The sequence below is a fragment of the Rhodnius prolixus genome, unplaced genomic scaffold (assembly GCF_049639745.1).
Source record: "Rhodnius prolixus isolate KJV_2025 unplaced genomic scaffold, Rpr scaffold_39, whole genome shotgun sequence".
Classification (NCBI taxonomy): Eukaryota; Metazoa; Arthropoda; class Insecta; order Hemiptera; family Reduviidae; genus Rhodnius; species Rhodnius prolixus.
In genome coordinates, this window is record NW_027411609.1 from 556,648 (window position 1) to 571,828 (window position 15,181).

The 15,181-nt window shown below is 35.7% G+C and overlaps 3 protein-coding genes across 4 annotated transcripts in view; 1 reads left to right on the plus strand and 2 right to left on the minus strand.

The window, feature by feature from the left end:
* LOC141455271 (uncharacterized) overlaps window positions 1-8,921 on the minus strand; it is a 237,783-nt gene extending 228,862 nt beyond the window's left edge. The window contains exon 1 of the mRNA XM_074130186.1: window positions 8,912-8,921. The gene's annotated coding sequence lies outside the window, so the exon portion shown is untranslated. The remainder of the gene's footprint in view (window positions 1-8,911) is intronic.
* The window catches only part of LOC141455265 (adenylate kinase 9-like), a 569,192-nt gene that overhangs the window by 268,313 nt on the left and 285,698 nt on the right, over window positions 1-15,181 (plus strand). The window lies entirely within an intron of this gene.
* On the minus strand, window positions 1,032-6,530 carry LOC141455269 (uncharacterized). Of its 2 annotated transcripts, XM_074130180.1 has the most exons (3): window positions 6,464-6,530; window positions 6,148-6,395; window positions 1,032-6,075 (listed from the first exon to the last, which is right to left on the minus strand). In XM_074130180.1, the coding sequence occupies exon 3, from the start codon at window positions 5,853-5,855 to the stop codon at window positions 2,139-2,141; it is 3,717 nt and encodes a 1,238-aa protein (XP_073986281.1). In that variant the 5' UTR covers window positions 5,856-6,075; window positions 6,148-6,395; window positions 6,464-6,530; the 3' UTR covers window positions 1,032-2,138. The 2 variants fall into 2 exon arrangements, with proteins under 2 accessions (XP_073986281.1, XP_073986280.1); XM_074130179.1 differs by having other exon boundaries at window positions 1,032-6,395.

Consider the following 15,181-nt stretch of genomic DNA (forward strand, 5'->3'; position numbering starts at 1 on the left):
AGAAGGGGTACATGGGAGGAGTACCGTGAGGCCCTCACTTCTTACAATTTAGCCATTCGTAAGGCTAAAAGAGATTCATGGAGAAAGCTTTGTGAAGAGGTAGAGATGACCTCGGAGGGAGCTAGACTCCATCGTATCATTTCGAAGAGCCCAGGGTGTTCTCTGGGAACCATCAGAGACGAGGAAGGAGTAGTATGAATTTGGGCATTCGAGGACGTTTTTTTGCGTCGGGATCGACGACCTAGCTCCGCGTCATCATGACGTCACACCCCCAACCCCTCATCCTAATTTTGTGGTCCAGATGGACGAGGGGTTAGGGGTGTGACGTCATAATGACGTCACAATACGTCAAAATGACGCAAATTAATAGAGGTATTTTCCTCGTACGTCACAAGGAACGCAAGTCCTACGTCACAAGGTATACCCCCTCCCCCTTTATGAGAGCTAGAGAGAGAGAGAGTGAGAGAGAGAGAGAGAGACATATGTAATAAAAAAAAAATTCCATTCACGAGGAGCGCGCATGCGTCCTTATCCCAAAATGTTTTTTTTTTAAACAAGGGATCATAATACACAAAACCGCGAGCTTTTTGTATACATTTATATTCACCTTGACCTTGAGTCTGCTAAATCAAGAACATATCCTGTGTGTACATCCACCAATCTCTCATGAAAGGTGAGCACATCCTATGTAGTGTTGTAAAATATGTAATTATGATTAAATAATAATAATAATGTGTTATCTGTAGTAAAGGTTTGATGAATAGAGAGATAATATGTAATAAGAAATGCATGCACGAGGGGCGCGCATCTATCCTTATCCCAATTATTATTATTAATTTTTTTTATTATTAACAATACACCTTGAACTTGTGCCTGCTAAATCAAGGACATATCCTGTGTACATCTATTATCTTGTACAGCATTGTGACATCTCATGTTGGGTGATTCAAACAAAACAGGCACACTAATTTGTGGCGTTGGGGTGATTATAATAAAAACAAAATTGTTTTAAATATATACATATGTTTTATTTCATCTAGTTTACAAGCCAATATATTTACATATATACAACGCTATTTATGTAAAACTAAAATTATTTACCTTTTTTGACAAATACATTTCGATGTAATTACAATGGTAAAGTGTATCTAATTTGCTAATAATATCAAAACATAAACTAGAGATATGACAACATTTACACGTATCCGGGCCCTCCACACATTTCGGAGTGGACCAAACACAATTCAGATAGTGGAAGTCTTTATAATCGCTTTTTTGCACAAATTTCCGCGATAATGTTTCCAATTCCTGTAGTTTAACGTATAATAGCATAAAATCAAGGGCATTTTTCTTACTATTTGTTAAGCTGGAGAAATCCTGTTGAAACTGGTGATAGAAAGGGTGTGACATGACAAGCTTCCATTCTTCCATTTTGTTACCTGTTTAAATAACGATCGTAATACAACTGAACACGCTTGTGGTGTAGGTGGGCTAACTATGGGTGGGGCAGATGTTCCACACTAAATAGTGGGGTTGTAATGCAATTAAAGCACCAAAATAGTTTGTCACAAATAATACTGGACAGAAGAAGATTACCATTGTTTGTGCACATGGTGGTGCAGTGAGAATGCCAGAAAATGCCGCTAGGAGGTGGTGTGAGCAAGTTACAACATTGAACACAAAAATTATACTTGGAATTGCTATCGGTCAATAATATGTCATTATTAGTAATATTATGGGAAAGAATGTTAACTTTTTTATAATAACACATTTTAATAGTTATTCTAATCGATTTAAATTGTTGTAAAAATAAAGAACTATTATCTGGAAAACAATACGATATAGCAATATAATCTGACACAGACATGCGTTTACCAGCATTGAATTTGATATTTTCAAAACAATACAAATCGATAATACATTGTTTATAAGTATCTATACAATAATAGGAGTATTCATCGATTAATTTACATTTAATAGTTTTGGGTATTTCCAATAGGGAAATATCACTTCTACTATTTACAGACTTACATATTTCAATCATACTTATATCTAACAGTGAAATTGGTTGGAAATACCTCTCATCATCACATGTAAAGCGTAAACATAGATTGGCTAAAGTGTGCATGTTGTTGTTGTTATGTGTCTAGCCGATAGTGGCCAAACGGAAGCGTGTTTATGCCATCGCCTAAAATAAAACGTTTATCATCAAGCGAGGATAAACTCATTTTATTGCAATCAAAGGTGAATAGTTGATGTTTTTTAGATAGTATAGTTTTAAACGAGGAATATAGAACACAATCTCTATTATGTAAGATATTTAAATAGTCAGAAAATGTGATCTTATTAACGGCACTCCGTTTGATACCTTTCACCTTCTTTATAATTCCTCGTTTAAATATTCTAAGGCTATACATTTTTGGCCTTAATGCAACCATCTCTTCAATGAGATCACCACCAGTCTCATCGGAAAATTTGCCCAACACCTTCTTATTATGATTTGAGAAACATTTGTGTGTAGGTGGGTAGTTGGAAGTGTCAAAGTGTGCTTTTAATACTATTAGATCCTCATAGACATCGTCGGTTTCAATTTTATAAATATATGAGTCTGTGTCGGAATAGAGAAGGGTTAATGCTTTAGGAGTATAGTATTTTAACATGACCTGGTAATGGAAATGATACATGTAATGTTTGGAAAGTTCTAAAATGGAAAATCCAACGTAAATGGGCCGATCAAAGTGAATGGACTCTTTATGCAGATGAACAGCAATAACGTTTTCATTAAAAATTGTTCGATCCTTAAAGTTTGCTCTTTTTGACAGCTTGAGCAACGCTTGTTCAGACGTGACAATCTTAATAGATAAACGCTTCCTCTTGTTTTCAATACATTTACCAAAAACAGAGTTGTTCATCAACTTATAGAAATCCTTTTCAAAATCATTTCTAGCCGCCTTTCTAAGGCTGGTGTTGAGTTCAATGTAGGGTTTAAGCCAGGGGGATTGATTAAATTTTAATATTCTACGCACTTGTTTAAGTACAACCCCCATGGATAGAGCCTGTTTTAAATTTCTATAGTGTATCACATAATGGTGTTTGTCGTCCAGCGTGGTATAGTGTTTTTTATTGTGATGATGTGGTAGTGGTGGAAACTGAGCGAAATAGTCATGTAAGTGTGTAGGTATGTGTAGATCAACCTCTAGGATAAACCCAATGTCGCCATCATCTGGAATGGTGGTTACGTCGATGGTCTGTTCTCCTTCGACCCAGTCAAACCCACCAATCGGGAGATGTTCCATCATTGCGAAACCGTAGAGATTGTTAACATCTATGTAGAGAATATAGTCGGTTGGTTGTGTAGGATCATAGCCGGGTATGTAGGGATTATTGGCTTTAGCATGTCTTGTAACACTGGAAGTGATGCCGCCTCTAATACCCGATTCGATCATGAGCAGTTTGTCATAATCCGTTAGAAGATCCAATTTAACTTTTGTACACTTTAAACATGCATCAAATGCCAGGCCAGGTGTTGTAAAATACCAACTAGGATCAATGTAGTAGATAGACTCACAAACCTGTCGAAATTGTTCAAATATGTCGCTTAAGAGAATTATGTCCGTTGTCAGATACAATTCTGTGTACTCCTGAAGTGTGTTCATGTGAAATGAGGACCAAACATTTTGTGCGTGCTGGTAATCACTATCGGATATGGGCTCATCGGTTAAATCGTTAAAGAAATAGCGTTTAGCTGGTAAGGCTCGTTCATCCATTCTCTCCATACCCGTCATATAGGCGTATGGAAAAACGCCCTTTCTAAGTAGTAACTGTCTCTGGTCATTGTCGGGAAATTGTTTCTCCATTTGTGGGTATTCCGTCAAGTTATTTATAAGATGTTCTAAAGTATCCGGTAGAAACCGGTATGTATCCAAAAAGCGAATCCATATGGATGGGCAATCGGAAAACTTTTTCGAAAAACTTATATACTTCTCTTCGGAATTTGGTATTACCCACACATCTCCAGGATCAATGCCTAAAGACAATATAATCGGATGCGCATCATATCCGCTAAGGTTATGCATGTAGACTGGAATGAAATTTGGCAATTGTACTTTGAGGTTGCAGCTATTATGGGCCACACAGATGAAATCACCCGTAAGGTGATCATGATGGTGAACTCTCTTCTCTAACCCGTTGAACGCCTGTTCACAAATGCCACAATGTGTGGCATTAGCAATATCCTCCTGTTGTTGGTGGGATAGTGCGTTCATTGGGATGATCACCTTATATAGGGCTTCCACATCTTTAACAACGGAATGTAAATATTCCATAAATTGTTGGACCGCATCATCGCCCGTATATAGGAAAATGTCCTTTTGATAGCTGGCTAGCGTAGAGACCACCTTAGCCCCCACACTGCAAACCTGGTGTTTATGTGTTTGTCTAGACCATGATGTGGATGAACATCCGGGTACGCTGTGTACGGGTAAAAGTAGGCACTCAAAGTCTGCATAGATAACTATGGGTATGTGTTGTTTATGGTGGTAGTTTGTAAACTGTAATTGTGCATTTTCCGTGGACATCCGAATGTGACATGGTTTGTGTTGATTACAGAAAAGTTGATGGGCGGCTAATCGTTCCTCGGCTGTTTTCCCATCCACTGTTCTATAATCACGAGTGAATGATTTGAAGCATCGTTTACACATAACAACACCACCATGATGGTCACTAAGTTGGGAAGATATAAGCCGTGAGAGATTTTTTATTAGACAATAATGAGAGGTATTTAAATCACGAAGAAATAAAAGGTCAAAGTGTTCTACAGCCGCTAAATTTGAACAAACCATCAGAGGAAAAACCTGCTTCTCCTTCTCGGTTAGAGAATAAACATTTACCGATACATTATTATCTTTCTCAAACCTAAGTATATCCTTTAAAGGTGTGGGAAAGGAAATATTGTCGAAATTGTAATAGTGGTTAAGTTTTCTATACATGGTTATACGGTGGGGTTTCTCCAGTTGACGAGATAGAATGGCGTATTTAAAGCAGTAATCGTCAGTATTGCATATATTGACAATTGCTTCTTTATTGGCTATTTTCTTTGGTAAAGGAATGTACGCTCTTCCACCTAAAGGGCGATATTTAGTCAATCGGAGGACAAGGGAATCTACGGAATGTAATTTCCAACCTGATCCACTAGTTTCAAATTCCTGTAAGTCGCGCAAAAGTTTTGCAAAACTTCTTTGAAGGTAGTGAATTAGGATGGTGCTAGCGTCGATAATCTCTATCGAGGTTTTAAAATTTCCATCCGTATATTGTTCAAGATCAGAAGTCCTATATCGACTATAAACACATTCTAGGAAGATGGATGATTTAAAGGTCAATAGATCTTCTCTGGCTTTAAGTAAATACTTTAATAGTACCCCGTGTTTATCTTGTAAAAATAGCCCAGGGTCTTTTATATTATTAGTATTTTTAATGCATATATTCTGAGCCGATCTATATAAAGCGGTAATCACCACACCATCCTGTAATGGAACGGATAATAGACGATATTTCTTTTGATTTTGTACATTCCCTCCTCTAGTCCTAACTGGGGGTGTTGTTGTTGTATCATCGTCACAAGCAGTACAATCTGAAGAGACATGATTTAATAATGACACCAAATTGGGTAATATACTAGCACAGTTTGGACATTTCCTGGGTGAACATGTCAAAACATGTGTCTTTAAGGTGAGCAAAGTGTGGAATATACTACCACATTTGGGGCATTTCTTTGGCGAACATGTCGCAACATGTCTCTTTAAATCGTACGGTCTGGAGAAACTTTTCCCACATTTAACACAGGCCGGATTAGGCATAATGAACTTACAAAATCAAACTAATCTTTGGTCGCCTTCTTCTTCTTCTGCTTCTTCTTCGCCGGTTCCTCCTCCTCCTCCTGTTGTTGTTGTTATTGTTGTTGTTGTTGTTGTTGTTGTTGTTGTTGTTGTTGTTGTTGTTGTTTGGATGCTTCGAATGCTATCATGTAACACTTGCTTGTCGTGCTTATCACCTTATAGATAAGGGACAAATCACCATCTTAAACGAATAATTATTTCAACTACATAGGTAAGAAAAAAGTAAAAATAAATAAAAAAACATTTTAAATACCCATATAATGTTGTATATCATGATCTGTGATAGAGGATGTATAACGCCTCGGTAAAAAAATCCAAGACGTTGTATCATCAATATCCCGTATCTGGACCACGATCGCTGGACCGAATTTGGTTTTCTCCACTCTAGCAAAAGAGGAGATCAAATAAGGTCTATCAACCTCTAATTCTGATAATTTTTTATACGTTCGGTTGTGGCTTGTTGAAGGATGTTGCAATTTTTTTAACAGTTCATCGCTCATTCTAGAAAAAATGTTTTAAAAAAAAAAAAGTTATAAAGCAACAATCAAAAAAATGTTAAACTTAATTACCTGATTCTTAAATGATGAAAAAATCAAATGATGTACTACATATAGTAATACATAAGAGGTACTGGATAAACCCTCACAATTATTCCCCGATTTTATATTCTGCGCTCGAGAGAGAGGGGGTGAGATATGGGAGGCATGAAGGTAATCCAACCAATTACAAACTTAAATGGGAGGCATGCAGGTAACACAACCAATTACAAACTTAAGGAAAATTAAAAAAAAAAAAAGCGCGCGAGAAAGATATCATTTTCTACGGCGTCATAGATCTTATTGCAATAGAGATAGACTTCAGTATGTCGCAGGATGACTCATTGCACCTTCTAACTGGCCATGTTAATAGTTATCATCATTTATTTCTAATAATGTCCAATACACGTGATAACACCCACAATTAGTGTATCAGTTTTCTGTCTATGTATAATTGACAGTTGTAAGATATCTATTTCTAAATATTTTTTGACATTATAAATATAAATAACGAGTGTGTTGTTTTTTCATGTGAAAATAATTTTTAATATTCAATACACTTGATACCGCTGTCAATTAGTGTGTAAAGTTTGTGTGAATCACCCAACATACACGCGTCGTTTGTGTGTCACTCAGCTCATCACCTCAAGGTCAGTACATAACGTGATCTTGTGCGGTTAACTGAGAGAGTAATGATGAAAATGGGTGCTTTATTACCAACTAGGTATTAAATTGAGTGGAAATTTAAAACAAGCATTTTAAATGTCCATTTCCTTGTAATGATTATGGTTATGTGAGTGCTATCCTGTACTGATTTCATTAATGGTATGCTAAACTTTTTTTTATTTTTTTTATCAAACGTGTATATTGTAATCTTATTTATATCCGTTAATGATTGATGATTCATCAATAAACTATAAAGCCCCTTTTTCCTTAATTAGATATTACTTTTGATAAAATTATATGATCAGGATTTTGTACGATAAATAAAACAATGCTATTTTGAATATTTATATTTATTGTATCACCTGTGGAAACAAAATAAATTCCCAATTATTATAATAGAGACAAGCATACTTAAATTATATTTTACTAGATTATTCTCTCTCTTCATAAGCGGTTGCTAGTGGTGATAATGATGAATTTGATGCTGGTGGTGGCGGGAGTCCACGCTGTGGATAAATAACAAACAACGTAATTAGGAACACTATAAACAAACACATATTTCAGCTTTTACCTTAGTTCGAAACACTCACATGAATGGTATTAACGGACCTAAACACCCCGCACACCTCCTCGGCGGGGTCCAATTACGAGGAAGGAATATAAGTGCACCACACCGGGTGCACATATACTATGCACACATATGTCTGTTAATATAAGTACTTCTTTTGTTTGAAGTTCATAATAATAATTACAAAGGTACTTACAGAAATCATTCTAGTTCCGTCCATTTTCTTTTATTTACTATCAATTTTGCATGCTTTTATATACGCCTTATCAATGTATAACAACATCATGCCCCCCACCAAACCTGGGGCAGATATAATAGAACATAATGCAAAAGAGTTAACCCTCAATATGTCGCAGTGTAATATAGTTAACCTTCAATATGTCGCAGGGGATAACACATTGCACCTTTTAATATCATTGTTAATATTTATCATCCATTAAACATAATAATTCTTCTGCACTCTTTTTATTTTTTCTATGTATGATTGACAGGTGTAAGATATCTAGTTCTACATATTTTCTTTTTTTTGACAATATCAATAACGATTGTGTTGTTTTTTCCTTACATAGGATGTGCTAGCCTTTAATGAGAGAGAGATAGGTGGATGTACACAGGATATGTATTTGATTTAGCAGGGTCAAGGTCAAGGTGTATTAATATATAAATGTACACAAAAAGATCGCGGTTTGTGTGGTATGATCCTTGTTTTAAAACTTTGGGATAAGGATAGATGCGCGCCCCTCGTGCATGCATTTCTTATTACATATTATCTCTCTATTCATCAAACCTTTACTACAGATAACACATTATTATTATTATTTAATCATAATTACATATTTTACAACACTACATAGGATGTGCTCACCTTTAATGAGAGATTGGTGGATGTACACACAGGATATGTTCTTGATTTAGCAGACTCAAGGTCAAGGTGAATATAAATGTATACAAAAAGCTCGCGGTTTTGTGTATTATGATCCCTTGTTTAAAAAAAAAACATTTTGGGATAAGGACGCATGCGCGCTCCTCGTGAATGGAATTTTTTTTTTTATTACATATGTCTCTCTCTCTCACTCTCTCTCTCTCTCTCTCTAGCTCTCATAAAGGGGGAGGGGGTATACCTTGTGACGTAGGACTTGCGTTCCTTGTGACGTACGAGGAAAATACCTCTATTAATTTGCGACATTTTGACGTATTGTGACGTCATTATGACGTCACACCCCTAACCCCTCGTCCATCTGGACCACAAAATTAGGATGAGGGGTTGGGGTGTGACGTCATGATGACGCGTTGCTAGGTCGTCGATCCCGACGCAAAAAAACGTCCTCGTATGCCCAAATTCATACTACTGGAAGGGGATTTTACGAAATCAGGGAGAGACACTCTGGAATGTCTCATGAGGATTCACTTTCCTGAATCGAGGGTGGTCGCAACTGAGCAACTGGGTGGGGAAACCATAGTGCCCGACGAGAGTCGGAGCACTAGGGAGAACTGGACCGTTGCTAAGGTCTGCATCACCTATAACAAGGTTGTGTGGGCAGTGAGCCACTTCAAGCCCTTTAAATCCCCTGGACCTGATGGTATTTTCCCTGTTCTTTTGCAGCAGGGAAAAGACATTATTACTCCTATTTTATGCAGGCTAATGAGGGCAAGTCTGGCCCTCGGCTATGTCCCTCGGGCATGGAGGCCTGTTAAAGTTATCTTTATCCCTAAACCTGGGAAGAGAACTCATACCCAGGCTAAGGATTTTAGACCAATTAGTCTATCATCGTTCTTATTGAAGGTGCTAGAAAAACTGATTGACCTGCATATAAGGGAGGTGGCCTTAAAGCTACGACCCCTGCATGCCAATCAGCACGCCTATCAGATGGGCAAATCTTGCGAGACAGCCCTCCATTGCTTGGTTAAGGAGCTGGAGGCCTCTGTGCTCTGCAAGGAAACAGCACTGGGTGTGTTTCTGGACATTGAGGGAGCGTTCAGCAACACTTCTTGTGGAATTGAGCTAATACTCCCTTCACTGGTCCGGAACCAGTCCTGGGGATCACTAGGGGTGCAGTTCGTGAGGCTCTCAGAGACTGGATCTGGAGAGAACACGAAAAGTACTGGGTGATGCTTCCAGGGGTCAAACACAGCAAGAGGGTTATGCCCTTGTTGTGCAAACAAAGAACTAAAGTGACTCTAGGTTTAGGCAGGAATCAGATTACTCTGATTACATGCCTACTCACGGGGCACGGAAGGTTCAGAAAGCACCTGCACAAGATAGGGCTTATTAGCTCGGAACCTTTGTGCAGATTGTGCCAGGAAGAGGAGGAAACGGCCTCTCACCTGTTGTTCGATTGCGTTGCAATTGAGAGACTGCGCTATGACATCTTTGGAACCTTGAGGCCAAAGGAGATAATAGCGCAGAAGGAACTAGTAGGGAAAGCTCTCGACCTTCTTAGGAGGGGAGGTTTCACCTACTAGGTTTAAGGGGAAGGCACAATAAGCCTCGTGTGGCTGCGGTGCCGTGGGGATAGGGTCCCGCCCCGTCTTTCCAAAATCTAAAAAAAATCTAATCTAAAGAATGATTATATTTGCGGTGCCCAAACCATCCTCAATAACAATTTTTTTTTGAGAAAATGTTTTGAATAAAATAGGAAGGTATTTGTACTTAAGGGAGTTGACCCCGAGCTTTCATACTGTACACTTCGTTATAATTTGCTCCGTGAAAAGTGATTTTTTTAGTGAAAAAAAGGTTGTTTTTTCCCTTTTTTTTTTGTAATTTACTAATTTGAAGGTGATCTATTCAGTGGTGTTAACGGAAGTTAGTTTTTTTATTGGTAATTAATAAAATAAATCATTATAAAACATTAAAAATTTATCGCATTGATAAGTAATCTGTTTTGAGTGGTGGGGATTGGTTATAAATTTAAAGGTGGGGAATTTACAAGAGTTCTGTATGGTGCCACGCCCACCGTCATTCTACTTATTGCTGAAGCCGCATCAAGGTTTGTAGAGACTGATGAGCAGCAATATTGACGATAAATTAAATAAGGATTGTGAGAGTAATTCCCCGTCAGTACAAGTTGCTTTTAAACGACCAAGAAGTAACAGTTCTCCTGAGGAGAGTCTGAAAAGGGTACAAGTCCCACAATCCTATAGTGAAATTAATAAAATGATGGATGAAAAACTACGAGATTTTTTAAGCGAATTATTAGATAAAAAATTTGCAGATGTACCGACAAAGAATGATTTGAAAATTATTGAAAATAAAATAGATAAAATAATTGATGAAAATATAAAACTGAAAGAGGAGGTAGTACTATTGAAAGAACAGAACAAAGTGATGCAAAGAAATATGGAATTTTTATTGAGAAAAGGTAAGGCCAAAAATCTTATATTTGGTGGTTTTCAAGACATAAAAAAAGAAGAGGATTTGATTAAAATTATAAAAGAATTCTGTATTCAGAGTTTGGGAATAAAAGAACCGCTAGTTGATAGGGCGTTCACATTTGGAAAAAATAATAATTTAATCTTGGTAGAGTTCCTCAAGCTATCTGATGTTCATTTAATTTTAAAAAATGCCAGAAAATTAAAAAATACGGGATTATGGATTCAAAAAGATATGACTTATCAAGATAGGAAGAGAAGGAAAAAGTTTTTGGAACTTAAAAATCAAATTCTGGAGAAGAATAAGGAAGCCAAGGTACTGATTAGGGATGATTATCTTTTATTTAGAAATAAAAATTTTTTTTGGAGTGATGAGCAAGGAGTCACAACGAAGCATGAAGAGGATTTGAAATTGTTTGAAGGGTATGTGAACAATGAAGATTTATTGGTTCAAAACATTCCAAAAAACTAGAAGCGCCAGTAGTTTTTGATAGTGAAGGTGGGGAGTGTTCAATTTTGAGTTACAATGTGGCTGGGCTTAATAATAAAAAAGAAAAGTTTATGTTCTTCAATTTGATTAAAAGTTATGAGGTATTTTTTCTCTTTGAGACGTTTGTGGAAGAAAAAGATTTCTGTTATTTTGAAAAGTATTTTGAAGGTTTTAATTTGAAATGGAAGAGTGCAAAACGTGATCATGTATTTGGAAGAGCGAAGGGAGGCTGTTTATTTGGAGTAAAGAAAAAGAATAATTTTTTAAATAAGGTAGTTTTTGATTTTGTTAATTTAGAAAATTTTTATATTGTTCAGTGTAAAGTGGGTATGGAGGAGTTTTATATCTTACCGGTATATATGAGAATAAATGAATGGCAAATAGATTTTGAAAGTATAATTAATTTATTAGATAATTATCCTAATTATAAATTTGTAATTGTAGGTGATTGTAATATAAGGATAGGTGGTGGCCAATCAGTCCCCATTGAGGTTATAACAGACGAATTTAAATTTAATGTGGAAAGAAAGTCAAAGGATAAAGTAGAAAATAAAAAAGGAAAACAATTTCTGGAATTATGTGATAATTATAATTTTGTAGTTTTAAATGGGAGAACACCGGGGGATATAGATGGGGAATTTACCTTTGTAGGGGGCGTTGGTAGTTCCGTAAATGATGTATGTGCGGTCGCCTTGGATATTTTACATTTAGTGAAGGATTTTAATGTAATGCCATGTTTATATTCAGATCATATGCCGGTCTTATTAACACTAAATGTGGGTGATAGGGAACCAGAAGAGATTTTATTTCCATTATTGCCTAAACTTCCGTGGACAGAAATTGATGAAAAACAATTTAATTGCAAATTAGATAATTATGTTGATAATGTAATTGATGTACCGACAAACCCACAAGAAGCTGTAAACTGGTTTATAGATGCGATAAAAGCATCATCACATTTAGGAAATAATAAAATATTGAATAAAGTTGCAAGTACCAAATGTAAACAAAAATGGTTCGATACAGAATGTAGACAAGTTAGAAAGAAATGTTTTGCACTCTTGAACCTGTTCAGAAATACGAATATAGACTTATTTAGAAGAATGTATGTTAAAGTAAATAAACAGTATAAAGATTTAATTAAATTTAAGAAAAAGAACTTTTATTTAAGTTTGTGTGCGAAGTTAGGTGAAGCTTACGATACAAAAAGTTTTTGGCATTTAATAAAAAATTTAAAAAATACAAACTTTACTGTGGGATCACAAATTAAATGTAATGAATGGTTTCAATATTTCAAAAATCTATTGAATGTACCTGATTGTATTGTAAATATTAGTTATGTTCCACCATATTCTGTTGTACCAATAATGGATGAGAAATTTCAATTGAATGAACTTTTGAGTGTTTTGAAAAAGGCAAAGAATAGTAAGGCCCCCGGTTTCGACAGGGTGCCTTACGAGTTCTTCAAAAATAGTCCTACCAACTTTCTGCAGAAACTGTTAGATCTTTTTAATTTTATTTACGATACCGCTCTGGTTCCCGAAAGCTTTGTTAAATCTATTGTTTTCCCTTTATACAAAAATGGTAATATTAATGATGTGCAAAATTATAGGGGTATTTCTTTCTCAGATTACATCTCTAAACTGTTTACAGGTTTGTTATTGGAAAGATTGCAACTTTGGATCAATGAGAATGATATTTTGAATGAATGTCAGGCTGGGTTTAGAAGGGGTTATTCGGCCAATGATCAAATATTTAATTTGTTTAATATTATAAAATTAAAAACCCGGAAGAAAAGGCAAAAATTATATTGCTTTTTTATTGATTTTAAATCAGCCTTTGACTCGCCAGAAAGAAATTCCTTATATTATAAATTGTATGCACAGGGTGTTTCGTGTAAATTTATCGAAGTTTTGAGAGGTTTGTACGGTAATACCGGGTCTGCGGTCTGGACACAAAACGGTGTGACGGCAAGTTTCAATACTATGATCGGCCTTAAACAGGGTTGTTTGTTGTCCCCCACCCTCTTTTCGCTTTTTTTAAATGATTTTTACGACTACATTGAGGGGGGAACTATGGTGGCGGGCATGAAGATCAGGTGTTTACTTTACGCGGATGATGTGGTAATGATGGCTAGCGAACCTCTGGTCCTTCAATGCATGATTAACAGATTAGCTACATATTGTGATTTATGGAATTTATCTCTGAATTTGAATAAATCAAAAATACTAATATTTAGAAATGGTGGTAAATTAGCCCGTGGCGAATGCTGGAAATTTAAAGGAAATAAAATTGAAATTACAAACAAATATAAATATTTAGGAATATGGTTAACGCCTCAATTATCTTTAAAACATCATTTTGAAGAGAAGTTACGGGCTGCCAAATTTTGTATTATGTCAGTTTATAGTAGAATACTTAAGAACAATAACATTCCTATATCAGCAAAATTTAAAATTTTTAATAGTGTTTTTAAATCAATAATTTGCTACGGTGCGCAGGTTTGGGGATTCATGAGAGAGGATATAGTGGAAAAATTAAATACGTATTTTCTAAAAAGGCTTTTTTCTCTTCCCTGGAATTCTCCTAATTATATATTATATTTGGAGACTGGATTTCAACCTCTGTTTTTTTATACATTTAAACTGCACTATGACTATGTACAGAAAGTTCTCACTTTACCTGACGAACGCCTTCCTAAAATATTAGCTAAAGAAATAATAGCCGAGAAACTATTTTGGTATAAGGACTGCTTGTCGATGTGTAGAAGTCATGGCTATAATGAATTACATTATAATGTGGATGGTAATTTAATGGACGGCTTGTTAGGTGGGATGAGACTTTCTTTCAAAAACGATCTTTTAAATAGAATGCAGAATTCTAGGTGGCACAGTATTTATAAAGAACTTTCATTTGATTTTGGACCTAACCATTATATAACTGATACCAATAGTTTGTTTTTTATTCAAAATATAATGAAAATTAGAGGATCTTTATTTAATTTAAATTACAGAGTTGGCCGTAGTGAAGAAGCTCAATTTGCATGAGCTAGAAGATATTTTTCATTATATTGCAGTTTGCCCGATTTTGACAGAGTTCAGGAAGGCATGTTTTGGTAAAGGCGTACTAGAAAAAAATGAATTTATTCGCTATATGAACGGTCATAACTGGGAAAAACTGTATAAATAATATAATGTAACGGCTGGCAAATACAGAAATTTTTTGATTAAGGAATTTAATTTTTAGTTGGGTAGAATTAAAATTTTTGTTCGATAGAATTTAATTTTGTTTGTAATTCATTTTGCATTAGTTATATTATTATTCTGAGATGTACACATGAAATATATGTTTTAATCATTAGATACAGTACAATTGAGTAGGAGTCAACTTCTGCTGACGGACTTCGATCCATGCAGTAGGTGCTTTAGATAAAAATTAAATTGCGTTTTTGTAAATTTAAAAAAATTAATAAAGCATATTATTATTATTATTTTTTTTTTTTTTTTTTTTTTGGCGCATCAACAGCTGAGGTCATTAGCGCCCGGAGCTTTTTCCAGTGCACTGCCGGCCTCCGGACAGTGTTCTCTCGTTACAGACAACACTGTCCATCACCGGACAGTGAGCTGTAAGAAGCTCCTAGGAAGAGAAAATCTAAGGG